This window comes from Erinaceus europaeus, chromosome 9, assembly GCF_950295315.1.
Source record: "Erinaceus europaeus chromosome 9, mEriEur2.1, whole genome shotgun sequence".
In the NCBI taxonomy this organism is placed as follows: Eukaryota; Metazoa; Chordata; class Mammalia; order Eulipotyphla; family Erinaceidae; genus Erinaceus; species Erinaceus europaeus.
The window spans coordinates 118,176,496-118,203,677 of record NC_080170.1 but is presented as its reverse complement, the minus strand read 5'-3'; the positions used below and the strand labels follow the sequence as shown (position 1 = coordinate 118,203,677).

Genomic DNA, 27,182 nt, shown 5'->3' with positions numbered 1-27,182 from the left:
TGAAGGAGGAAAACATTGTTGCCATTCAGATCTGCAACTGTAGAATTGTTCTTGCTCACACTGATTTCCTTGGTCCTCTGAAGAGAGGCAGCTTTATACAAGTAGAAATGCAGTGAGCTGGGAAGCCAGGAGCTACAGTGGAGGGGACCAGGAAAGGGGCAATTCAGAGCCTTTTGATCATTTTTCTCCATCCTGGTCTTTGGCTCCTGGAACTTCCTCTAAGAACAAAACCTGCCATCCCTCTTAAGTACTCATTTCAGTATTTCCAGAGGGTAAGGAACTGGCTCAGGGATTTTGAGTCTCCAGTGGTTGTCCTTTTGGTTTTCAATATCACATGTCACATTCTAGCTGCTGAAGTTATGGTCGGCCCAGTTTACCAAGCTCAAGTCATGTCTATTAGTTTGTACCCCGGGGTCATGATGGCTAGCTTTGTCCTTTTGCTGCCCCATTTTCTCTGCTTTCACTTTCGGTGAATTGCCTGGTTCTGAAAATATTACATACTATAAGTTTGTGGATTTTTTTGGGGGGGAGGAATGGGGGGCTCAAAATCAGGGCCTCATACATGCTAGGTATTTGCTCTACTACTTAGCTACACACCCAACCCCAAGGAAATGAAAATACAGTAAATATTTTGAAAGAAGAGATCAGGTGGTGATGTACCTGGCTGAGCACATATTATCACATGCAAAGGACTCAGGTTCAGGCCCTCGGTCCCCACCTGCAGTGGGGAAGCATCACTGGCAAAGCAGTGTTGCAGGTGTCTCTTTCCTACTTCTAGCTCAAGTTTCTGTCTCTATCCACTAAATAAGTATTTTGAAAGAAAGAGGGAGACATCACATTTGCATAACTTCTGTTACATTGTTATGCTTGTTTTGTTATTATCTCTTTACAAATTAAACCTTTGTCAGGAGCCTGGGGTGGCATACCTGGTTAAGCACACATAGTACTGACTGCATGGACCTGGGCAAGGACCAGGGTTCAAGTCCCCAGCTCCCCACCTGCAGGGGGAATGCTTCACAAGCAGTGAAGTAGGTCCGCAGGTGTCTCTCTGTCTCTTTCCCTCTCTATTTTCCCTTCTCTCAATTTTTCTCTGTCCTATCCCATAAAATGGAAAAAATGTCCTGGTGGTTTTTGAGCCAGAAAAGGCACCACCAATAGAGGGTGTGCTTTGGCGAAGAAAAGTTAATGATTTTAGTAAAGTCCAGTTTTGTTGTTTTGGTGGAATTGGCACATTGTACAATGGGCCATCTCACCATTCGAGGGACAATTTTTCACTCACCTGTACATTGAGAGAGAGTCACGGAGACTGAGAGACCACAACACTGAGCTCCCTTCATAGCTGTAGAACCTTCCATATGGTGCAGGGGCTTCAAACTGGTTGTGCACATGGCAACGCAGACATCCTGCTTGCTAAATTATCTTTCTGGCCTGAGTCTAACTTTTTCTCTTCCATGGTTTGTGCTTTGTTTGCCTTATTTATTTATTGGATAGAGACAGCCAGAAATTGAGAGGGAAGGTGGAGATAGAGAGGGAGAGACAGTGGTCCGGGAGGTGGTGCAGTGGATAAAGCATTGGACTCTCAAGCATGAGGTCCTGAGCTCAATCCCTGGCTGCACATGTGCCAGAGTGATGCCTGGTTCTTTCTCTCTCCACCCATCTTTCTCAGGAATAAATAAAGAATCTTAAAAAAAAAAGTCATGATACATTAAAAAGAGGGGGGTGGGGAGAGAAAGAGAGATACCTGTGGTTATGCTTTACCATTCACAAAGCTTCCCCCCCTGCAGGTGGGGACGGGGACTCAAACCCAGGTCCTTGTTCATTTAACATGTGCACTCAACCAGGTGTGTCACCACCTGGCCACTGTGCTTCGTTTATATCTTGTTTTGGGAATCCTTTCTTCCAAGGTAACAAATATTCTGTCCCATCCTTTCTTCTGAAAAGATTAATTTGTTTAACTCGAACCATTTAAATTCTGGTTTCCACCTGTCTGACACCGATTTTCCTGAGCTGTGGGAGTTAGGGCCCAACTCTGTATTTTTCCCTATGGGTTCTACCGACCCACTTACATTTATTGGATGCTTACTCCGTTTTCTGGATCCAAAAAGGCACATCTGCTGGGTATCACACTTCCATACACGGCCAGGCTGTTTTTGGACTCTGTTCTGCTAGCCTGTGTCCTTGTTAATTCTGCACTGCTATATATTACTGCAACTCTGTAATGCACTTTGATATCTTGTAGGAAAAGTAGCACGACCTTCTTTTCTTTCTTTTAAGTTAATTTATTTATTCATAGTGACAGAGAAATTGAGAGAGAGAGAGAGAGAGAGAGAGAGAGAGACCTTCAGTACTGCTTCACCACTCATGAAGCTCTCCCCTCTGCAGGTGAGGACCAGGGGCTTGAATAGGAACCATAATGGTTCTTCAAAAGACTTCCATGCATGAGGCTGCAAGGTCCCACGTTCAATCCCCTGCAGCACCATAAGCTGAGCAGTGCTCTGGTAGAAAAGGAATGTAAGAAAGAAAAGAAAGAGAGGGTCTTTGCTGTTATTGACTTACTGCTCTTTCTAAAAATAAATTTATTTATTTATTTATGAAAGAAGAGGAGATAGATGTAGAGGAGGAGAAGGAGACAATGAGAGCATCACTCTGGCATATATGATGACAGTAGTCAAATTCAGGACCTCATGCTTGAAAGTCTTCTGGGTCAAGGTCTTTTGCTCTTTATTTATTTTTTTTAGATTTTTTAAATTATCTTTATTTATTTATTGGATAGATACAGCCAGAAATTGAGAGGAAAGGGGGTGATAGAGAGGGAAAGAGACAGAGAGACCTGCAGCCCTGCCTCACCGCTCGTGGAGCTTTCTCCCTGCAGGTGGGGACCCGGGGCTCGAACCTGTGTCCTTACGCACTGTAACGTGCGCTCAACCAGGTGCGCCAACACCCGGACCCCACTCTTTATTATTTTTTTATGTGTTATTTATTTTATTATATGTACATGAGGTGAGGAGGGCAGAAAGATACACAGAGAGAGACCAGAGCACTGTTCAGCTCTGGCTGATGGCGGTGCTGGAGATTGAACCTGGGACCTCAGGACCTCAGATGTGACAGTCTCTTGCAGAACCATTATGCTGCCTTCCGGGGCTCCTTTTGCTCTTTCATAACACTTTTGTTGTTTTTAAGTCAATTTATCTTGAAATTTATTTAATTTATGCCAGAGTGACTCACACACAGAGGAGAGGAGACCAGATCACTCCTCGGCTCTTGTTTTTTACTGTGTTTCCTGGGGTTGGATCTTGGGACCTCTGAGGCCATCGTCATGCAAATCCTCAGTTCCACTAAACTGAGCTCTTTTCCCTGACCCAACACACTTAGTTCTAAGAGCAAATGCTGCTAGTGTGACTTGGTATACTTACAGATTCTCTTGGTGTTATTTGGGAATTATATTAGAGCTCTCTGTATGTGGCCTGGGAGCATAACTTGCTAACCCTTGAGAAAAACCTATATATATTTGCAAAATGTTTGCCAATAAGTTTGACATGCATCTGTGAATCAAGCTTCCTAATGCTCCATGTGGACATCTTCTGTGTTCTGACTAAATCACTTTGTCTGACATTTGTAGAGCGTTATGCCTGCTTGATCTATCTCTCCACGCTTTCACCCTTCCTCTGAGTCCTCATATTGAGGCCTACAGCTTACTTACATAGCACATAGGGTGGGGCTTTGCTCTGAGTCCTCCTTTTGTTTTCTCCACAGGAAGCTGAAGCAGTTAACTCCACTTTGCCTTTATTCCCGAGTATTCCTGTATTTCTGTCCTCTTCCTTTGTTGTCCTTGTCCCTATGCTCTTTTAGATTGGATATCCAACTTCCGCTTTCCATATACAAATGGACTGCTTCTTTCAGATTTATATAATCCCGTTCTGTTCCTTTAGTGGTTGTCCTAGAATTCCAACAAGATTTCTAACATATTGGAGACTGAAGTTAAATCTTTCTACTTCCCCTTTGAAGCATAAAAAACCCATGAACTACTTTTTTTTTAACCATGAACTACTTTAAATAGACCCCCCCCCCCGTGTGTTTTTCAAACCCCCAAATGCCTTTTTTGGGGTGTGTGAATAGGGTGTTGTTTTATATGCTAAGACTGATCTGAATATATATATATATATTCATTTGTGTGTGTATATATATGTATTGTATGTGTATATGTATGTGTGTGTATATACACACATACATATATAATACTGACCTGAATATATATATTCATTTGTGTGTGTGTTGTGTGTATTTCTTGATCATTTGTAGTTCAGATTGTGTGTGTGTGTGTGTGTGTGTGTGTGTATGTGTGTATACACAGACCCCCCAGATTATTCATATGCGGTTCTATCTGTATCTCTTTCCCCTAAGTGTCTTTATTTTAGTCTTCCTGAGTAGCGTTTTAACTGGAAATACCATTTCATATTGATTCAGCATTTGAAGAGTTTGTGTGTGTTTGTGTGTGTGTGTGTGTGTGTGTGTGTGTGCATGTGCGCGCGTGTGTTTGTGTGCGTGTGAGCGTGTGCGCTAAAGTAAGTTAATGTCTCTGGGATAGGTCTGCTGGCTTTCTGTTTTTTCTTCAGCTTTTATTTCTGCACAATGTTTAGTCTCAGTGAGTATTAGTCTCCTGTCTTAAAATTCTGTTCACTTGCCTGCTTTTTAAAAACTGAGGAAATGTTGTCTCAAGGCTACATTTTCATATATTCCCCAAACATGCACCAGCTCAGCTCACCCGCCCGAAGTGTCCTTTCCTCTCTGCTGCAATACTGGGCCTTTGCTCTCTTTCCCTTTCTTTTCTCCTCTCTCTCTTTCTCTTTTCCTAGCGATAGAAAGGGAGAGAGACAGGAGAGGCACACAGCATCTCCCTGGCATCCATGGAGCTGTCCATGTTGCTTTCATGTGGTACTGCTTTATCATGTGCAAGACCCAGGTTCAAGCCCACCGATGCCACCTGCAGGGGGGAGGAAGCTTCACTAGTTGTGAGGTCTTATTAGCAGCTCAGATAGAATGTTCTCTGTCAGGGGCCGGGTGGTGGTGTGTGTCTCTCTCTCTCCATCTCTGTCTCCCCCTTCCTTCTACACTTCTCTCTGCCCTAGCAAATGAATAAATAACTCTAAAAAAAGATTTATTAAGAAAAAATAGACTGGGGAGCCCGGTGGTAGCACAGCGGGTTAAATGTTCGTGGCGCAAATTGCAAGGGCCTTTGTGAAGATCCTGGTTTGAACCCTGGCTCCCCACCTTCATGGGAAGTCCCTTGACAGGTGGTGAAGCAGGACAGCAGGTCTATCTTTCTCTCCCCCTCTCTGTCTTCCCTTCCTCTCTCCATTTCTCTCTGTCCTATCCAACAACGATGACATCAATAACAACAACAGTAATAACTACAACAATAAAAACAAGGGCAACAAAAAGGAAATAAATATAAAAAAATAGACTGGGGAGTTGGGAGGTAGCGCAGTGGGTTAAGTGCACATGGTGCAAAGTGCAAGGACCGGCGTAAGGATCCCAGTTCGAGCCCCCGGCTCCCCACCTGCAGGGGAGTCGCTTCACAGGCGGTGAAGCAGGTCTGCAGGTGCCTGTCTTTTTCTCCCACTCTCTGTCTTCCCCTCCTCTCTCCATTTCTCTCTATCCTATCCAACAACAACAACATCAACAACAACAACAATAACTACAAAAATAAAACAGCAAGGGCAGCAAAAGGGAAAATAAATAAACTGAAAAACAAAATAGACTTGGGGGGACAGGCTATAGCGCAGTGGGCTAAGTGCACATGGCACGAAGTGCACAGACTGGTGTAAGGATCCCGGTTCGAGTCCCCCAGCTTCCCACCTGCAGGGGGGTTGCTTCACAAGCAGTGAAGCAGGTCTGCAGGTGTTTATCTTTCTCTCCCCGTCTTCCCCTCCTCTCTCGATTTCTTTCTGTCCTATCCAACAATAACAGCAATCACAACAAGGACAACAAAAGGGAAAAAATGGCCACCAGGAGCAGTGAATTTGTAACGTAGGCACCAAGCCCCAGTGATAACCCTGGAGACACACATACACCACACACACACACACACACACACACACACACACACTGTACCATGGCAGTAGGAATAGTAGCTCCGAATTATTGAGTTCTGTGTGCACATCTGGATCCTGATCCCACATCCAGCTGTGGCTGCACCCGCTGACTCCCCCCACCCCCATGTTCTCTCACAGGCCACAGCCTCTGCAGTGAACCGAGCAGCAGCGCCGAGACCGCAGCTGAAGAGACAGAGGGGCCGGAGCTGGAGTCCTCCGATGAGACTGATCACAGCAGCAAGGTGAGAGCTTTTCATTTTCACATCCCTGGTCTTGGTCCGGGGTGCCGCAGACACGTCACCTTTGTAGCTGTGTGTGCTACGGGGCCTCTCCATGGGCCTAGGTGCTTCTCCTTCTGAGATGTTGCTAAGCAGGGTATGAAATCCCAGCGACAGACCTGCCAAGCAAAGCTGGAGGTGAGAAGAGAGGGCAGAAAGTACTTGCGAGGGGCTGCAGTCTAAGGCCACCCTTGTTCATTCCTCCATTTCCATTGCTCTTTCCAGAAGGGAGGTGTTGCTGGGTCACTCATGGTGTCTCACCCTTCCAGACTTGTGTCCTGTACTCCTCTTTCTTCCTCCTCCTCTTCCTCCTCTCCCTCTTCCTCTTCCCCTCCCTCCTCCACTTCTGCTGCTACTCTCCTTTTTCTTCTTCTTCCTCCTCCTCCTTTTCCTCCTCTTTCTTCCTCTTCTCCTCCTCCCCTTTCTCCCTTCATCTTCTTCTTCCACTTCCCTTCCTCCTCTTTTCATCCTCCTTTTTTTCTCTGTCCCCTCCTCTTTTTTCTCCCTCCCCCTCCTTCTCTTCCTTTAGAGAGAGACAGAAAGGCAGAGAGAGAGAGAGAGAGAGAGAAAGAAAGAGAGAGAAATAGAAAGAATCCACATCAGCAAAGCTTCCTTCAATGCTGTGGGGACTGGGCTCGAACCTGGTTCACATAAGTGTCAGAGCAGCTCACGGTCCAAGTGTCAGCCCAATTCCTGGGTCCTGTTCTTATTAAAGGCCGGCTGCTCTTTATTAGACTAAGGTGAGAGAAGCAGTCTTATTAGCAGCTCAGATAGAATGTTCTCTGTCAGGGGCCGGGTGGTGGTGTGTCTGGAAGACTACACACATTACTGTGCACACAATCCAGGTTCAAGCCCCGATGGCTACCTAGAGGGAGAAGCTTCACAGGCACAGTGACACAGTGCTGCAGGTCTCTCCCTCCCTCTCTCTCTTTCTCCACTCCCCCTCTCTCTCTTTCTCCCCTCTGTCTCTCTCTTCCCCTCCCTTATCCCCTCCCCCTCTCTCTTCCCTCTTAATTTCTCTTTGTCTCTATCTAAAATATATAAATAGGGTTTTAAAATGTTCTCAGTTAATTGAGCCCTGTGAGAGACTTCTTTCTCCTTCCTTCTTTCCTTCCCTCCCTCCCTCCTTTCTGTTTTATGTATTGTGACCTGGACAGTAGCACAGTGGATAAAGTCTTGGGCTCTCAAACATGAGGTCCTGAGTACAATTCCTGACATTTCATTCACCAGAGTGATGTTCTCTCTCCTCATCTCTCTTACTAATGGATAATTACATTCTTAAAAAAATTTTTTTTGCTATTTTATTCATGTATTTATTTAAAAAATATATTATATTTTATTTATTGGATAGAGACAGTCAGAAATCAAGAGGGGAGGAGGAGATAGAGAAGGAGACAGAGAGACACCTGCAAACCTGTTTCACCATTCATGAAGCTTTCCCTCTGCAGGCGGGAACCAGAGCCTTGAACCCAGGTCCCTGCACACTGGAGTGTATGCGCTTAACCAGGTGCACCACTGTCTGGCCCCTAACAAGTACAATTTTAAAAATATTTCTTTATTAATGGAGAGAGAGAAAACCAGAGATGGTCATTCTGGCATACATGGTGCTAGGGATCAAATTTGGAAGCTCACTTATGCAAGGCCGGTGCCCTAGCTGCTGAGGATGCTCTCAGGCCATGGAAGTTCCTTTTCTGAATCTCTGCTATGAGATTGTGGATTTATTTTTGACAGTGTGTCCTGCTTTTAATTCCATCACTTTCAGGCTGTGTCCCTGTATCCAGTGCCTTCCCCCTGTAAAAGCCATTGTGTTTTTCAGATTGTTACTGACATCCTTATGTTTCTCTCTCTCTCTCTTGCCTTTTCATTGACATTTGCCACTCACTTCATCTGAGCAAATCTTACCACTTCCATTGGAAACCCCCCTCCCCCAGAGGAAGGGGGCTGGGGAGGGGGAGAGAGAGAGAGAGAAAGAGGGAGAGAGAGAGGGGAAGGATATTCATAGCACTGTCCTACTGCTTGTGAACCGTCCTTTTTGCATGGGCACGCCAGTGGTGGCTGGGGGCTCAAAGCCGGATCCTAGCACATGGTAAACTGCATTCCACCAGGTGAACTATCTCCCATCTCCCACAAATGACTGAACTTGAAGTTGTAACTTTGGTACTGGGTTTTGAACCCCCGAGCACTACATATGAGCACTATACTTAGCACCAGGGAAGTCTCCCTGAACTGTGGAGAAGTGGTATGGTGTTCACCCCCCCACACACACACACACACACTTCTTTCTCCCTCACAACCTGCCTCTATTTGGACTGATCGGAAGAAGAAGGGGGACAGGCAGTAGTAGCACAGTGGGTTAAGCGCACATGGTGTGAAACGTAATGGCCAGTGTAAGGATTCCAGTTCGAGCCCCTGGCTCCCCACCTACAGTGGGGTCACTTCACAGGCAGTGAAGCAGGTCTGCAGGTGTTTGTCTTTCTCTCCCCCTCTGTCTTCCTCTCCTCTCTCCATTTCTCTCTGTCCTACCTAACAACAATAATAATAACAACAATGATCAACAATAAGGGCAACAAAAGGGAAAAAATAGCCTCCAGGAGCGGTGGATTCCTAGTGCTGGCACTGAGCCCCAGTGATAACCCTGGAGGCAAAAAAAAAAATCTGTGGGAGCTGGGCGGTAGCACAGCGGGTTAAGCGCAAATGGCACAAAGCGCAAGGGCCATTATAAGGATCCCAGTTTGAGCCCCCGGCTCCCCACCTACAAGGGCGTCGCTTCAAAAATGGTGAAGCAAGTCTGCAGGTGTCTATCTTTCTCTCCCCCTCTCTGTCTTCCCCTCCTCTCTCCATTCCTCTCTGTCCTATCCAACAACAATAGCTATGACAACAATAACAATTACAACAAGGGCAACAAATGGGATAAATGGCCTCCTGGAGCAGTGGATTCATGGCGCAGCACTGAGCCCCAACAGTAACCCTAAAGGCAAAAAAAAATTTAAAAGCCTGCTGAAAGCAGTTAGCTGACATGCAAAACCCCAGTGGGCAAAGTGAAAAAGAGTCAATCCCACCTGCTTTTTCAAGGATCTGGGTTCAAGCCCCTGCCCCCCACCTGCAAGGGGGACACTTTACAAGTGGTGAAGCAAGTCTGCAGCTATCTATCTTTTTCTCCCTTTCCCCTCTCAATTTCTTTCTGTCCTATCCAACAAAAAGTGAAAAATGCCTGCCAGGAGCAGTGGATTTGTAGTGCCAGTACCAAGCCCCAGCGATAACCCTGGAGGCAAATAAATAAAATAAATAAAAATCTATTTATTAATTTATGTAAAAGAACCAAAGCATCATTCTGGCACAGCCCATGCCAGGAATCGAACTTGGGGCCTCTTGGTTCAGAGTGCAATGCTTTATCCACTGTGCTGTCTTCCTTTATTTTAATGAGAGACAGAAACAGAGAAAGCAGAGCACCACTCTGGCCCTATATAGTACCTGCGATCAATTCCAGGTTCTCACGTTTGCAAAACAGTTGCTTTATCCACTGAGCCACCTTCCCAGCCACCTTGAGTGCAAGTTTTTGATCTGCAGTGTTTTTTTTCTCCCATGTGTGTTTCTTTTTCACCATTATAGCATCATCATTCCTGGTGTCTTTTTGAGCTGAACATAGTATAAAATATGATATTTGAAAATTATTTTAATAGTTACAGACTGGACACCTTTATGTTGTTGGCATTAACTGAAAAGCAGCTGAATGAAAATATGTGTCTCGGGAGTCGGGCGGTAGCGCAGCGGGTTAAGCGCATGTGGCACAAAGCGCAAGGACCGGCGTAAGGATCCCGGTTCGAGCCTCCAGCTCCTCACCTGCAGGGGAGTCGCTTCACAGGTGGTGAAGCAGGTCTACAGGTGTCTGTCTTTCTCTCCCCCTCTCTGTCTTCCCCTCTTCTCTCCATTTCTTTCTGTCCTATCCAACAAGGACTCCAACAATAAATAACAAGGGCAACAAAAGGGAATAAATAAATAAATAAAATACGTGTCTCACTTAAAGCCCAAGGTATAGCACAAACAAAAGTCTTACCAAACCTAACTTTTCAGTTTTTGGGGGTCTTTCCTTTTTACCTACTTTTGGAGGAGAGATAGACAGTGCTGAGTATGTGGGTGGGGGAGAAGGATGAATTACTTTCACAAGAAACAGGTATTTCCATTATGACATGAGAGCAGTTTCCAAAGGCTGTTGATTCAGTCATTCTGGTGTTGAAACCGAAAATGTTAATTCTCAGTTTCTGATGTGATTTGGGAATATGGACTGTTTTTCCTGGATCAAAACCCATTTCATTGGGGAATACCTGCAAACTCAGATCACTCTTGCCTTGTTGCAACAGCCACTAGCCCAGGTTCCGACTCCTTGTGGGCTTTGAGGAACTGTTTGTGTTTTATATATATATGTGTTTCAAGGGCCCACACAAGATCTTCTGTTGTTACCTTCTGGGAGTGAGGAGGAAGGAAGGGCCCCCTACAGTTGTGTTCACTGGCCTGGGGGGGGGCTTTCCTGCTTCCTTGGTTCTCTCTTTCCAGAATAAGACCTTGAGTTTACTGTGTCAGGCAGGGTCAAGTGTGGAGAGCTAGTGCCGTTGTTCCTGCAGAAGAAAAGAGAATGTCTTCAGAAATTACTGACAATGTTTGGGCGAGGCCCGAGTGTTACTATCTCAGAGAGTGGGCTGCCTGTAGACTCGTGGTGTTTATTTTAGTTTTGTTGTTGTTTTTTGCTAGAATGGCCATAGGAATGTTCTCTGTGTGATTTTGTCCTTAAAGTACTTCCCACTTTTGATTTGATTTAATTTAATTCAGTTTCTCATCTCTCTTGGAGCTCTCATGTCCTGGAACCTGAGTCACTTCATTAAAATGGTCTCTGATGGATTTAGTCTAACTATGTGGAAGCCAGTACGTTACAGTGAATGCATGGTTCCTGGAGGACTGTGTCTTACCATGTATCATTTCTCACAGTCGAGAGCTGGTATTTCTTGAGTGTTTTATTATATTGGGCTGTGTTCTGTATTGACTTGTCCTCCCAAGAACCTCAAGAGAGAAATGCTGTTAATCCCTTTTTTATTTTATTTTAGTTTTTTTATGGAGGGTGGTATTAGAACAGGCCAGTTTAGCAACTCACTTAAGGTCACACAGCTCTAAAAGGGCAAAACCAGGCCTTGTGTTAGTCACTGTGAGTGGGAGCTATCTGCTGTCTAGCTTGCTAGGGCTTGTTGTTCCGTGTCAGACTGATTGACTTAGACAGAGAGGCAGAGAGAGTGAAAGAGGCCAAGCACCACAGCTTCCTTCAGGTGGGAGCCAGGCTCGAACTGGCTCAGGCACATAACAAAGTAGAATCTTTTTCACAGGACAGATCTAAGGGGACAACTGACATATGGGGGGGGGGGATGTTCCATGTTGCTGATGACCAGGGAAATGCAACAAACAAACAAACAAAGACAATAATGACCTGCCACTTTATACCTGTGAAGATGTCACAGGATTGAAAAGACAGAAACACCAACTGTTGGAGAGGTTGTGAGAGGAGAGGGACTCTTCTCCATTGCTGGTGGGGATATAAATGGGTTCAGCTCCTATGGAAAACTGTCTGGAGATTCATCAGAACTTGAAAAAAAAAATGTGCCCGGGAGTTGGGCGGTAGCGCAGCGGGTTAAGCGCAGGTGGCACAAAGTGCAAGGACTGGCATAAGGAACCCGGTTCGAGCCCCCGGCTCCCCACTTGCAGGGGAATCACTTCACAGGCAGTGAAGCAGATCTGCAGGTGTCTATCTTTCTCTCCCCCTCTCTGTCTTCCCCTCCTCTCAACGTTTCTCTCTGCCCTATCCAACAACGACGACATCAACAGCAATAATAAATACAACAACAAAAACAGGGGCAACAAAAAGGAAATAAATATTTTTTAAAAATCTTTAAAAAATATGTGCCCACCTTATGACTTAGCAATTCTGCTCCTAGGAATTTGCCCAGGGAAAAAGAAAAATATCTATCTGAAAAAACGTATGCACACTAATGCTCAGAGCAATACGAGTCTATAACAGTCTAAACTTGGAAGCAACCCAGATGCCTAACAACAGATGAATGGCTAAGAAGTTGTGGTACATAGACACCATGGAGTACTATGCAGCTGTTAAAAACAATGGGGTCATTTCCTTTACAATATCTTGGTCAGAACTTGAAAGCATCATGTTCAGTGAGGCAAGCCAGAAAGAGAAAGACCAATACCAGGAAAGATCTCACTCAGAGGTGGGACTCAAGAATAAAGGACAGTGAAGGAAAACATAGTGAACCTTGGACTGGATGTGGCGTATTGCATCAAAGCAAAGGACTCTGGGGAAGGAGGGAGAGGGACAGGGTGAAGGGACACTGGGCTGCTGGTGTGTCTCTTAGACATGAGTCAAGGGGCAATGAGAGACAGAGTCTGGGTGTTCAAGACTATTCTGTAAACAGTTAAATCCCCCACCACCACCCCAAAAAATCCACCCAAGTGAGCTATTTCACCTGCCCTAAATGGCAGGCCTTATAAAAGGAAGAAATCAATAAATCAGTGGTGCACTGTGTCACGTTAGACGCATGCTCATAACCCACATCATATTTTATTTTAAAAATGCTTGTCCAACTTGTCTTTTTATCAATTAAAGAGCAGTTGTATTATCTGAAGTTTCTTGAGTAAGGTTTATTTTTCTGCCATATCTGTGTGATTTTCCTTTCTTCTTCTTTCTCCCCCCCCGCCAGGGTGATCACTGGGGCTCAGTGCTGCACCACTACAAATTCACCACTCCTGGTGGCCATTTTTTCCTTTTTTTTTTTTAATTAATTTTTAAAATTTTATTGGATAGGACAGAGAGAGACTGAGAAAGGAAGGTAGATAGATAGAAGATAGAGGGGCCGGGTGGTGGCGCACCTGGTTAAGCACTCACATTAGAGTGCACAAAGGACCCAGGTTCAAGCCCCCGATTCCCACCTGCAGGTGGAAAGCCTCACAAGTGGTGAAGCAGGGCTGCAGGTGTTTCTCTGTGACTTGCCCTCTCTGTCTCCCCCACCCCTCTCGATTTCTCGCTGTCCCTATCCAATAAGTAAAGATAATACAAAAATAATAATAATATAAAAAGAAGATAGAGAGGAAGAGAGAAAAATAGACACCTGCAGACCTGCTTCATGGCTTGTGAAGTGTCCTTCTCCTGCAGGTGGGGAGCAGGGGGCTCTAACCCCAATCCTTGTGCATGATAATGTGAGTGCTTAATTGAGTGTACTACCATCCAGCCCTCTAGTTTTTCTTTCTTTTTAAATAATTTTTTTCTTTTAAAAAATTTATCTATATATTTATTTTCCCTTTTGTTGCCCTTTTTTATTGTTGTTGTAGTTATTATTGTTGTTATTGATGTCGTCGTTGTTAGGACAAAGAGAAATGGAGAGAGGAGGGGAAGACAGAGAGGGGGAGATAAAGACAGACACCTACAGACCTGCTTCACTGTCTGTGAAGCGACTTCCCTGCAGGTGGGGAGCCGGAGGCTTGAACTGGGATCCTTACGCTGGTCCTTGCACTCTGTGCCATGTGCACTTAAGCCGCTGCGCTACCACCTGACTCCCTTTCTTTCTTTTTAAAAGATTGTTTTATGTATTAAATATGAGAAAGAGAGTTTCAGATGAGCTAGAGAAAAGAGAGACAGAGAGAGACGGGGTTGGGGGGGCATGAACCAGAGCACCATTCCAGTACCAGGGATCAAACCCAGGAGCCTCAGGCACAGGAGACCAATGCTCTTAAGCTTTGAGTCACCTCCCCAGCCAGCTCAGTGTGTAACTTTTCTTGAGAACAAATCAAACTTTAACTGGTAAAACCTCCTTCATCCTGAAGGATGACTTTGCCTTCATTTGAATGCACCCAGCTGGGTGTTTAAACTTGCAAACAAATCAATCAGTGAATAATTTGGAGTGAAAAGAAGCAAGTCATCCTCTATTGGGCTGACTAGGTAGGTGAGAGCTGTGGATTTGCTTTCACAGTTCCCAGCCCCCTTGTTCTTCCCCAGGGAATTGCTTTATGAACTACTGGGCAGGACAAAGAGAACCCCTGTTGGGGTTTTACATGCCATTGGATTTTTTTTTCTTCCTTTTTTTTCTGTAAGAGTTGTTTTGTTGCACCAGTCCTTAGTGGGGGAGGGCAGTGTAAGTAGATAATTGTCAGCTTGTTTTTGGGGGGGTATCATTGGAATGTCACAGCCGTGAGGTGGGGGTGGGGGTGGAAATGGGGAGGGGGCGGGACTTGTGCCTCACAGGGTCAGTCTGGCTTTCTCCAGGCTTCTAGAAAGAAAGCTGCCATCTCAGGAAACAGGTGTTTCTTTTTCGCTCTGGGCGGGCAATTTGCACTCCATACCCGCCAGCCACTAAGATCCTCCTGTCTTCCAGTCAGCAAATGCAGGAGAATAATTTCAAGAACCTTCCTAATCTGGAATATCTATTTATTTATTTATTTATTATGATTTTTTTTTTTTGCCTCCGGGGTTACTGCTGGGGCTTGCTGCCTCCACAAGTCCACTGCTCCTGGAGGCCATTTTTTTCCCTTTTTGTTGCCCTTGTTGTTTTTTATGGTGTTGTGGTTATTCTTATCATTGTTACTGATGTTGTTGTTGTTGGATAGGACAGAGAGAAATGGAGAGAGGAGGGGAAGACAGAGAGGGGGAGAGAAAGATAGACACCTGCAGACCTGCTTCACCACCTGTGAAGTGAACTCCCTGCAGGTGGGGAGCTGGGTCTCAAACCGGTATCTTTTGGCGGTCCTTGCGCTTTGCGCCATGTGCACTTAACCAGCTGCACTACAGACTGGCCCCCATGATTTTTTTTTTTCTTTTTCTTTTTACCAGTGCACTGCTTAGCTCTGGTATATGGCAGTGCAGGTGTGTTTTGGGGTGGGGGGGGTGGGATTGAACCTGGAACTTCAATATCTCAGACTGGAGAGTCTCTTTGCATAACCATTATGCTATCCCCCATCCATTAGTTAATTAATTTTTAGGCTCAGCTCTGGTTTATAGTGGTGCAGGGAATTGAAACTGGGTCTATGAGAGTCACTTTCCAGAAATACACACACACACACACACACACACACACACACACTGAAACTGGGTCTATGAGAGTCACTTTCCAGAAACACAACTGGGTCTATGAGAGTCACTTTCCAGAAACACACACACACACACACACACTGAAACTGGGTCTATGAGAGTCACTTTCCAGAAACACACACACACACACACACACACTTCCCCGTCGTCTTTTCCTTCTTTCTCATCCAAATTGCTTGCTTCCCTGAACATACCTCAACCTAGAAACTGTTTAAATTAAAACCCAGTTTGCTCTTGCAGCCTCCCCTCGCACCTGCCCCCCCATCACCCCCACTTAGCCCGGGGTGTCTTTAAAGTTGGCGGGGCGCTGGGCCGGCCTCTCCCCCGCCCTTGGTTGGCTGGGACGCGGGCCAATCAGCTGCTCCGGGGCTGCAACCTTGGAGCTGCCGTCCCCCCAACACCCCCACCCCCCAAAGGCAGGTTCTCTGCTTTGTTCCCTCGCCTTTCCTCCCCATTTGGCTTTCCCTTTCCTGCAACTTTTGTGGTTGGGTCAGGTGAGATGCGAGCGTGCCTTCTGCCCCCCCAGTTTGTCCAGGGAGCCTCTCCTGGAGGGCGCCCACGGCACGTGGGCTGCGCCGCGCCTGTCCCCCCGGAATAGGGACTGGGCGGCGGGTGTAGGTGCACCTGCTCCTCGGCTCTCTACGAGGATGCTCTCACCCCGGCTCGGAGGCACCGGGCGCTCAGGGCGGTATTTTAAGCAACTTCTGTCTCCAAGCGCCAAGCAGACATAGTCAGGTGGCAGAATGACCGTGAGACTCTGTCCCTGAGAATGTCTGCCTTGTGGAAAATAAAGCGCAAGCCCAGGATGGAAAGCGGTGACCAGCCCGGCGACAGTGTCTACCCGTCGCTTCACCTGGTGAGGGGTTTTAAATTCTCATTTGCTTTTGTCACACCTGAATTGTCGCCCCGTCTTAATGCAGAGGACAATGCTCTTTCAGACTCTGCTTTTCCCATTTTCTCCTACTGGGATCTTTGTTTTCTGGAACTGTTGCTTAATAATAATATATACATATATCTTTAATACAATACATATCTTTTTAATTTTGGTTGGGCTAGAGAGTATAATGGTTATACAAAGAGATTCTCATGCTTGAGGCTTCAAAAGCCCCATGTTCAATTCCTGACACCACTAGAAACCAGAGCTGAGCAGTGCTCTGGTATAATAATAGTAACAATAACAGTAATAGTAATAATAATAGTAATAAAATAAGAAATATTTTAGCATGGGGCATGGAGGAGGGACCAGGAGTTATTGCAAAGTTGAGTTTGCCTAGAACCTTTTACATTGGTCACCTTCTGTCTCCTGCAAAATTGTCTGAATTGCTCTCATTTTCTTTTTTGGTGGCTGAGTGATCTGAGTGCTTGTGACACAGGTCTGTAAAGCCTTCCTCCCCCTCCTCTCAGGTTCTCTCAAGCCTTCCTTTGTTGTCAAATATTTCTGGAAGGAGGAAGTCTAGTTTTGCCTCCCATAAAGTTGGGAGGGCTTTGAGTTTTATTTCTGCTGATGTGAGAAATTTCTTCTTCCTCTTCTCCTCCTCTTTGTTCTCCTTCTTGAGATGGAGTGAATTTCCTTCCTGAGGTGGTGTGAATTCTGTGTGTGCAGAGGTGCTGATTCAGGATGGGGATGTGATAATAGTTTAATGGCAGCCGACCTACTTTGCTCAGGTTCACTTCCAGAGTGCATAAGAGAATTGTGTGGCTGGATGGCTAGGAATATGGGACCCCCCCCAAAAAAAAAAAAGAAATCAAATTAAACCTTCTGCTGGCTTGACTTGAACAGCAGAGCACTATGCTGACTCACTGAGTTACTTAAGGCAACTTGAACTTCTATCTGGTGGACCCACATACGTCCTCCAGGGATGGCTTCTTCTCCAAAGGTCGTTCAAAAGGTGTTGGCCATGTATCTGATGATCTCTGCATTGATAGGGAGCAGTGCTCTGCATTTGTGTTTGTCTCCCAGAAAGCTGAAATAAAGGCTGTCAAGATTTCAGGCCACCGCCACCGGGGCTGCTTTTGAAGCCAAGCCATGGGATGTGTGAACTCTGGCCAGACTCAAGGGGCAGTTTTAGAACTAACTCTGAACTCAGGAGGGGCAGAAAAATGGCCTTTTGGGGTTGCGTAACAGGAAGGGCCTAAACGGCTTGGGGCAGCTGCTCTGATGGTGTGTGTCCTTAGAACCTACCTCCTTTTCTGTACTTTTTTCGTTTCATCTTCTGCAGGCAGAGGGCCCCATTAGAAACAGGGAGCATCTCCTTGACCTCGGTGGAGTGTCTCCTTCCTCCTTTGCTCCTGTGCCATGAGTGGTTTGTAACAGGCAGCTTCAAATGTCCAAAGTGCTTCCAGAAGCAGGAAGATGTTTCCATTCCCCTCCCCCCTCCCCTATCCTCCCACCTCCTTTTAGAACAGCCAGTGAGTGGCCTGTTTCCCCTTCTCAGCAATTTCTAACGCTTGTCTTGGTTACTGGGAACTAGACTCTCAAAAGCATGCTGAGAGGACACTTCTGGGAGCAGAGCTTGGCATGTGACTGATCAGGAAGCCAAGGGACTTGTGTGACCTGGGGAAGGGAAGGATTGGCGGGGGGGACTGGCTAAGCTATAGGAAAAGGTTCTGGTAGATTCTGATGTAAAGACATTTGGCCACAGGCTGGGGAGGTGATTCAGCAGTGGCATGCATGCCTTGTCTGCATGAGGCCCTGGGTTCCAGCCCTAGCACCTCATAAAGCAGGAAAAATGGGCCAGCGAAATAGCTCACCTGCATGTGTCCCTTTTTGAGAGGTTGAAACCCATTCCCACCACACCTGGGAGCTTCAGTGCTGTGGTGTCTTTCTTCTCTCTCTCCCTCTGTTCTTTCTATCTGAAAAAGTTAGCTGGGAATGGTGAAGCCCGGTGAAGACAGAAAAGATGATACAAAGAAAGAAGCAAATAGAACATAACGGGCTGAGTGGCACTTTGTTCTCTCATAACAAGCAAACAGACAAACCAACAAAATACCTTGTGTGGTGGAGAAAGGATAATGACTATGTGAAAGACTGTCATGATGCCTCCACCTCTGAAGTCCCATGTTCAATCCCCAGCACCACCATAAACCAGAGCTGAGCAGTGCTCTGATCTCTCTCTCTCTCTCTCTCTCTCTCATTAAAGTAAAACAAATAGGGAGTCGGTCGGTAGCACAGTGGGTTAAGCGCATGAGGCACAAAGTGCAAGGACCGGTATGAGGATCCCAGTTTGAGCCCCCGGCTCCCCACCTGCAGGGGAGTCGCTTCACAGGCGGTGAAGCAGGTCTGCAGGTGTCTATCTTTCTCTCCCCCTCTCTGTCTTCCCCTCCTCTCTCCATTTCTCTCTGTCTTATCCAACAATAAGGACATCAATAACAACAATAATAATAACTACAGCAATAATTGACTAACAAAGGGCAACAAAAGGGAATAAATAAATATTTAAAAAATAAAAGAAAACAAAGTATGTATAAGAAAGAGAGAAAGAAAAATAGCACAGTGGTTATGCAAAGAGACTTTCAAGCCCGAAGCTCCAAAGTCCCATGTTCAGCCCCCAGCACCAACATAAACCAGAGCTGAGCAGTGCTCTGGTTAAACAGGGCAAACCAGTAAGAATGTTTGGCCCCAGGGAGAGGCAGGGGAATTAAAAGCTGGGCTACAATGTGAAAAAGCTCCAGATTAAATATATTCTAAAGATTATCTAAAGAGGTGTTCAGGTGTTATTGTACCTGGTTGAGGGCACATGTTACAATGCACAAGGACCCAGGTTTGAGCCCCCAGTCCTCACTGCAGGGTGAAAACTTTGCAAATGGTGAAGCAGGTCTGCAGGTGTTTCTCTGTCTATCTCTCCCTACCCTCTCAATTTCTGGCTGTTTCTATCCAATAGATAAAGATAATAAATTTTTTTTGAAAAGTTAAAAAAAGAATATCTGAAGATATTATAAAGAAAGAATATGTCTCTTGTAACAATGTGGGGAAAGGGCAAGGGTAATATATATGTAAAACAAACCTAAAAACATGAGTTCCATTGTGATGAGTAAACCTAGGGTCTCAGGCATGCACGTCACCACTGATCTAACTCCATGGCCCAGATTCTTCTTCTTCTTTTTTTTTTTTTTTGATGGGAGTGGTGGGAAACAGAGCCCCTCTCCACCAGTTGTTCTTTTTTATTTTTATTTATTTAAGAGAGAGACAGAGGCATAAAGAGACCACAGCACCAAAGCTTCCTTCAATACAGTGGGGGCCAGGCTCAAACCTGGGTGGGTCACATACATGGCAAAGCCGTGCACTAACCAAGTGAGCTATTTTGCTTGACCCTCTATGGGGTTCTCTTTGCTGCTCCTTTGTGGTGCTGGGGATCAAACTTACAGCCTCCTGTGTGCACAGAAGGGTGCTTTGTTGCTGAGCTATCTAAAACCAAACCCTTGTGTGGGAGAAGTGGAGGAAGGTACCATCCTTTTAAACCCACTTAGGTTTCTTTAGACCAGTAAAGGTGCCAGTTATACGTGTGCAATGTTGAGTTCCTTTGCTCAGCTTCAGATCAGGCAAAAAAGAAAGTTTGGGATGAACTGGAAGCCAGGGCTATTGGTTGTCTGCTATTTTTAAAATATATTTGCTTATTGAATGGAGACGAGACAGAGAAATTGAGAGAGAAGGAGGTGGTAGAGAGGGAAAGAGACAGACACTTGCAGCCCTGCTTCACCACTCGTGAAGCTTTCCCAGTACAGACGGGGACCAGGAGCTTGAACCTGGGTCCTTGAGCACTGTGATGTGTGTGCTTAAACAGGTGCGCCATTGCCTGCCTGTCCCTATTGTCAACTATTCTTATCCCTTTCTTTTTTTCTTTCTCCATTCCTTCCTTCCTTCCCTCCTTCCTTCCTTCCTTCCTTCCTTCCTTCCTTCCTTCCTTCCTTCCTTCCTTCCTTCCTTTCTGCCTCCAGGTTTAACACAGGGACTCAGTGCCTGCCTGAAATATGAATCCACTGCTCCTGCGGCCATTTTTTTTCTCTCGATTTTTTGGAAAGGATAGAGAGAAATCAAGAGGGATGGGGAAGATAGAGAGGGGGAGAGAAAGATAGACACCTGCAGACCTGCTTCACCGCTTGTGAAGCAACCCCCTCCTGCAGGTGTGGAGCCAAGGGCTCGAACCAGGATCCCTGCGCAGGTCCTTGCGTTTCATATTATGTGCACTTAACCCTGTGTGTTACTGCTTGGCCCCCTTCTTATCACTTTCTGTCCATGAGATCTGCTTTTTGGGCCAGATATCTCTCCCTGTCCATCTTGTCTATTACAGTGACCAGTGAATTACTTGAACATTTCTGTTATGTTTGCCCTATTTGTTTCTTTTTAATTGTTCCAGACAAAGCCATGCATATGTAGCTCTGTATTTAAGGATCGTATTTGCACTATTCAAGCTCATCACTGAATAAAATTGGTTTGTGTCAAGGTGCAGGAAGTGGTGCAATGGATGAAGTGTTGGATCTTTAAGCACGAGGTCCCTGGTTCAATCCTGGACATTGCAGGTACCAGAGTACTACTCTGGTTCTCTCACCTTTCCTCTACCTCACAAATAAATAAAATCAATAAAAAAACAAAAACAAGTTGTGGTCCGGGAGGTGGCGCAGTGGATAAAGCACTGGACACTCAAGCATGAGGTCCTGAGTTCAATCCCTGGCAGCACATGTACCAGAGTGATGTCTGGTTCTTTCTGGCTCTCCTCCTGTCTTTCTCATTAATAAATAAATATTTAGGAAAAAAGCCAAACAAGTGGTGGAAGTTGGGCGATAGCGCAGCAGGTTAAGTGCAGGTGGCAAAGCACAAGGACTGGCGTAAGAATCCTGGTTTGAGCACCTGGCTCCCCACCTGCAGGGGTGTCGCTTCACAAATGGTGAAGCAGGTCTGCAGGTGAAGTGGTCTTTGAGGCAGTGCAGTGGATAAAGCATTAGATTCTCAAGCATGAGGTCCTGAGTTCAGTCCCCAGCAGCACATAAACCATGGTGATTTCTGGTTCTTTCTCTTTCCTCCTATCTCTCATTAGTAAAAAAAAAAAAAAAAAAAAAGTAAAGTCTTTAAAAAAGAAAAATGAATGGGGGGAGTCAGGCGCAGCGGGTTAAGTGCAGGTGGTGCAAAGCACTAGGACCGGCAGAAGGATCCCCGATTCAAGCCCCTGGCGCCCCACCTGCAGGGGAAGTTGCTTCACAGGCGGTGAAGCAGGTCTGCAGGTGTCTGTCTTTCTCTCCCCCTCTCTGTCTTCCCCTCCTCTCTACATTTCTCTCTGTCCTATCCAACAGTGACAACATCAATAACAACAATAATGACTACAACAATAAAACAACAAGGGCAACAAAAGGGAATACATTAAAAAAAAAGAAAAAAAGAAAAATGAATGGGGGGTGGAAACAGTGGGACCAGGTGGTGGTACACCTGGTTGAACACATACATTACAGTGCACAAGGACCTAGGTTCAAGCCTCTTGTCCCCACTTGCAGGGTTGAAGCTTCACAAGTGTTGAAGCAGGTTTGATGGTGTCTCTCTCTTCCTTTCTGGGTCTTCCCTTCCCTCTCTATTTCCTTCTGTCTCTATTTTAAAAATAGATAAAATAAAATAAATAAATAAATAAATAAATAAATAAATAAATAAATAAAGGAGGCCAGATGTTGGCGCACTTGCTTAAGTTCACATATCATTGTGCATAAGGACATAGGTTTGAGTTCCTGCTCTCACCTGCAAGGGAGACTCTTCATGAGCAGTGAAGCAGGTCTGCAGGTGGGGATTTTCTAATGAATGGAGATTAGATAGATTGCACTGCATTCCTGCTCATCAATAAAGATTGAACTGCGTTCCCAGCTCAGCCATGAGTCCCTGGTCATCTCTCTCCCGCCGGCGAAGCTATCCCAGCAGATCCATACTCCCAGTCTGCCTCTCTCTTTCCCTAGTGGGGCAGGGCTCTGGGGAAGCAGAGCTCCAGGACACATTGGGGTCGTCTGTCCAGAGAAGTCTCGTTGGCATCATGCTAGCATCTGGAAGCTCGTGGCTGAAAAGAGAGTTAACATACAAAGCCAAGCAAGTTGTTGACTATCCAATTTTTTTTTTTTTTTTTACTATTTTTTTGAAATGAGCCAGGAAGAGTCTTGGCTCATAAAACCACCATCCAACATTGTAAAATCAGCGCAGAAAGTCACTTGGACTGAGAGAAGTAATTTGCCTTGTAGTTTGAATGAAATGCATTTCTCTGCATCTCCTTGTCCTCATGGGAAGCTTCCTGTGGAGCTATAGAACACAGCCCTCAAGGGACCCAGAGGTGTCTCAGCAGTGGAGCACCTGCCGTGCACATGTAAGGCCCTGAGTTCCATGGAGCTCTGTGGATGAAGTGATGCTATGTTCTCTCTCTCTCTCTCTCTCTCTCTCTTAGTTTCTCACTGAACACACAAATTTGTGTGTATACACACACACAGACTTCAAGCCACATTACCTGGCTAAAACTCCAGCTTTGCCCATTTCAAACTGTGATTATTATTATTTTTTATATTTATATATTTATTTCCTTTTTGTTGTCCTTTTTTTTATTGTTGTAGCTATTGTTGATATTGTCATTGGACAATATCAACAATAGGACAGAGAGAAATGGAGAGAGGAGGGGAAGACAGAGAGGAGGAAAGACAGACACCTGTAGACCTGCTTCACCGCCTGCGAAGCAAACCCCCTACAGGTGGGGAGCCGGGGCTCAAACCAGGATCCAAACGCCAGTCCTTGGGCTTTGCTCCACGTGCACTTAACCCGCTGCGCTACCGCCCGACTCCCCTCAAACTGTGATCATTAATGAGTTACTTACCCACTCTGGAATTGCTTTGTCTCAAACATTGCACAGGGATGAGAATAGTCCTTCGTTAATATGTGTGTGTGTGTGTGTGTGTGTGTGTGTGTGTGTGTGTGATTTACAAGATTATCAGATAATAGGGGCATAATTCCACACCATTCCCACCACCAGAGTTTTGCCAACATCGTAGATATGGTTGACTACATACATATGTTCGTTTTTTTCCAGGTTGGTGAATTTCAGTTCTCTATATTCCACATACAAGTGAAATCATTGTGTGTTTTTCTTCACTTCCTTACTTATTTCCCTGAGCATAATCACTGCCAGTTCCATCCAAAGGACACCTTATAGCCCCTTTTTATCTATAGAGTTGCAAGCACTCTGTTGAGTATATGTCCCGTGACTTTTTTTTTTTTGTATTTATAAGACTTAGATCAGTGATTTTTATTCCATTGTTAAAGATTCTCCCTCCCAACTCCATGTAACTATTCCTCATAGGGCTTTCCCCCCCACTGATATATTTTAAACTTTAATCAGGAAAATGAATAGACACATACCAGAGAAGTTTGTGGGCCATTTATACAAAGATGACTGACCCCATGTGGAAGCAGAGGCCCATTTTTGAGAAAAGTCTCTCTTTGCCATGTGATGGGCAGAATTAAATTCAACAGACTAGCACATGGTGTGCCCTGAGCCCTCGACACCCATTAGCAGCTGCTTTGAATGGTTGTTTGATGAGCCTCTGGTGAATGTTGGTGACCATACTGGCAGCTGTTTTAAGGCTACAGCGAGCTCTCTCGCCTGGTTGCCGGTGGTCGGAGGGAAGGAGAGATGGAAGTCACAGGCGATGGTTCATTCACTACCACTTCCAGCGGGGACAGAAGTCTGAGCTGTCTCTCCAGCAAAGGCTGGTTTCACTTCTTTCTGCACTGTGTCCGCAGAGCACGGAACAGGTGGCCGCCTTCTGCCGCAGCCTCCATGAGATGAACCCCTCAGACTCCAGCCCGTCTCCCCAGGACCCTGTGGCACCCCAGCTGTCCACCACGAGGCAACTGACAGATGCTGACAAGCTGCGCAAGGTCATCTGCGAGCTTCTGGAGACGGAACGCACCTATGTGAAGGTACCAGCGGGTCTCTCCTGGGCTTATCACAAAGCCAAGCTCACGGTCACCAGAAGCATCTTAGCCTCTCAGATCGAGCGTGGTCTAGACATATTTAAGGAAGCACGGCCGTTCTTCCAGTGGGCGACTCAGGTGCATGCTATGTATACTGGATTGAAAGGACACATGATGGGAAGTACATCTTACATCAGTTCATTAGTAGACAGAATAGATCCATGGAGAATAGTGTGTGCTGGGTGGCATTTCAGTGGGTCAAGCGCACATAGTATGAAGCGCAAGGACCTGTGCAAGGACCCACGCAAGGCTCCCAGTTCAAGCCCCGGCTCCCTACCTGCAGGGGATGTTGCTTCACAAGTAGTGAAGCAGGTCTGCAGGTGTCTATCTTTCTCTCTCCCTCTCTATCTCCTCCTCCTCTCTCAATTTCTCTCTGTCCTAGCCAGTAAGAAGAAGATGACCACCAGGAGCAGTGGATTCGTAGTGCAGGCACTGAGTCTCAGCCATGACCTTGGAGGCAAAAAGAGAGAGAGAGAAAGAGAGAGAGAGAGAGAGAGAATGAGGATAGTGAATATTTTTCAAACAACTCATTAACATGTATGTTTGGTTACTGACTGAGAAAGAGACAGATATTCCTCCAATGAGTCACAGATATATAATCAGTAGATTGCGACTGGAGGAGTATTTGTATACAGTTCATTGAGATATAGATATTTGAGATTGGGGGTGGGGTAGATAGCATAATGGTTATGCAAAATCCTCTCATGCCTGAGGCTCCTGAAGTCTCAGGTTCAATTCCCCTGTACCACCATAAACCAGAGCTGAGTGCCACTGCCTGACCCTAAGTTTAACTTTTTAAAACATTTAGGAATAATGTCTTCCTCATTTGAGTTTGGGCAGAAAGGCGACAGCAGTTTTCTTTCTTTCTTTCTTTCTTTTTTCATCTTTAGACTTACTACCCTGTGTTCTGATATTTAGTTATTTCTGTGGCTATATCATATTCTTAATATTAATTATACTAATTATATAACATGTGTCTCCTCAATATTAGCTATACTATTACTGCCTGTTATAATTGTGTATTACCCCTACGACTATACGTTACACTAAATTATATGCTAAAAACATGGTCTGTTTTCAGTGATCTGCTTTCTTATTTGAAGCAGAAACCAGCAAACTGTGGCCTTCCAGGTCCAATTCTGCCCACTGGCTGTCTTTACAAATAAAGGTTTCTTGTAACACAGCCATGCTCATTCAGTTATGTGTTCTCTGAGCCTGCTCCCCTGCTACAGCTGCAACTAAGTAGTTGTGACAGACACCATCTGGCCTGGCAAAACCTGAAACATATGTACAGGAAAAGTTTGACCCTGTTGCTTCAATGGCCCTTTCGTGGCAACCGGAAGACTGGGTTTGGGGCATTCATGTTATAATCTGTTCTTTCTCCTTCAGATTCTTGGTAGACTTTTAAAAATGCTAATGAGGTATCCTTTCTACCCCTAGGACTTAAACTGTCTCATGGAGAGATACCTAAAGCCTCTGCAGAAAGAAACATTTCTCACCCAAGATGAGGTATGGTGGGAATCATCTTCACTTGGGTGGTGTTGGCTTAGTGAAGAGGGAGGACTCATTCGGAATCCATTTCATTGCAATATGTGGGCCAGCACATTACCTGTTCTTAAGAAAGTGTTTGGAGGGAGTCGGGCGGTAGTGCAGCGGGTTAAGCACAGGTGGTGCAAAGCTCAAGGACCAGCATCAGGATCCCGGTTCCAGTCCCCGGCTCCCCACCTGCAGCGGAGTCGCTTCACAGGCAGTGAAGCAGGTCTGCAGGTGTCTGTCTTTCTCTCTCCCACTCTGTCTTCCCCTCCTCTCAACATTGTTCTCTGTCCTATCTAACAACAACTACATCAAGAACAACAATAAAACAACAAGGGCAACAAAAGGGAATAAATAAATTAATTAATTAATTTTAAAAAAAAAGAAAGTGTTTGACTTGTTCTCAGATATCCAGGAGCTTCCACCCCTGCCTTCAGTCAGTGGGCTCATTATCAGAATAGACAACTTTGGACAGAAAATCTTTTATTATTATCATTGATTTATTTATTGGGTAGCGACAGCCAGAAATCAAGAAGAAAGGGGGCGATAGAGAGGAAGAAAGATGGAGAGATAGGTGCGGCTGCTTGACCACTTGCAAAGCTCTCCTGCAGGCAGGACCAGGGGCTCGAACCTGGGTCCTTGTGCATTGTAGCATGTGCACTCAATAAGGCATGCCACCACTCAGCCCTGATAGAAAATCTTTGCGATTTTGAGAGGGAAGCCTCACGAGTGATGAAGCAGGGCTGCACATATCTCTGTTTCACTCCTAGTCACTACCCAAAAAATAAATATTAAAAAAGAAAATCTTGGCAACCACAGGAAATAAAGTGTCTGATGCGTTAATGAACTATGGACTAGACTAAGCGCTTCCCCGCCCCCCCCTTTGCTTCCCAGCTTGATGTACTCTTCGGAAACTTAACCGAGATGGTGGAGTTTCAGGTTGAATTCCTTAAAACTCTGGAAGACGGTGTGAGACTGGTTCCTGACCTGGAAAAGCTTGAGAAAGTTGATCAGTTTAAGGTAAGTTTTGTCCTTAAAAATCAGTAGAAAGGGGCTGGGTGGTGTGCGCACGTGTCACAATTCACAGGGATCCAGGTTCAAGCTCCCAGTCCCTACCTGCAGAGGGAAAGCTATGCTGGTGGTGAAGCAGTGATGCAGGT

At 45.5% G+C, this 27,182-nt stretch overlaps 1 protein-coding gene and 1 long non-coding RNA gene across 8 annotated transcripts in view; one reads left to right on the top strand and one right to left on the bottom strand.

Moving 5' to 3' along the window:
• LOC132540491 (uncharacterized) overlaps positions 1 to 27,182 on the bottom strand; it is a 493,968-nt gene that overhangs the window by 186,963 nt on the left and 279,823 nt on the right. The window lies entirely within an intron of this gene.
• Positions 1 to 27,182, top strand: part of TIAM1 (TIAM Rac1 associated GEF 1) — a 447,258-nt gene that overhangs the window by 379,816 nt on the left and 40,260 nt on the right. For 6 of the 7 annotated variants that reach the window (XM_060198601.1, XM_060198598.1, XM_060198600.1 and 3 more), the window contains 4 exons: positions 6,231 to 6,334; positions 24,256 to 24,435; positions 25,930 to 25,998; positions 26,917 to 27,042. In XM_060198601.1, the coding sequence (XP_060054584.1) occupies positions 6,231 to 6,334; positions 24,256 to 24,435; positions 25,930 to 25,998; positions 26,917 to 27,042 (479 nt within the window). Of the gene's footprint in view, positions 1 to 6,230; positions 6,335 to 15,939; positions 16,360 to 24,255; positions 24,436 to 25,929; positions 25,999 to 26,916; positions 27,043 to 27,182 lie in introns of those variants that run through there. The other variant, XM_060198604.1, reaches the window with a different exon arrangement.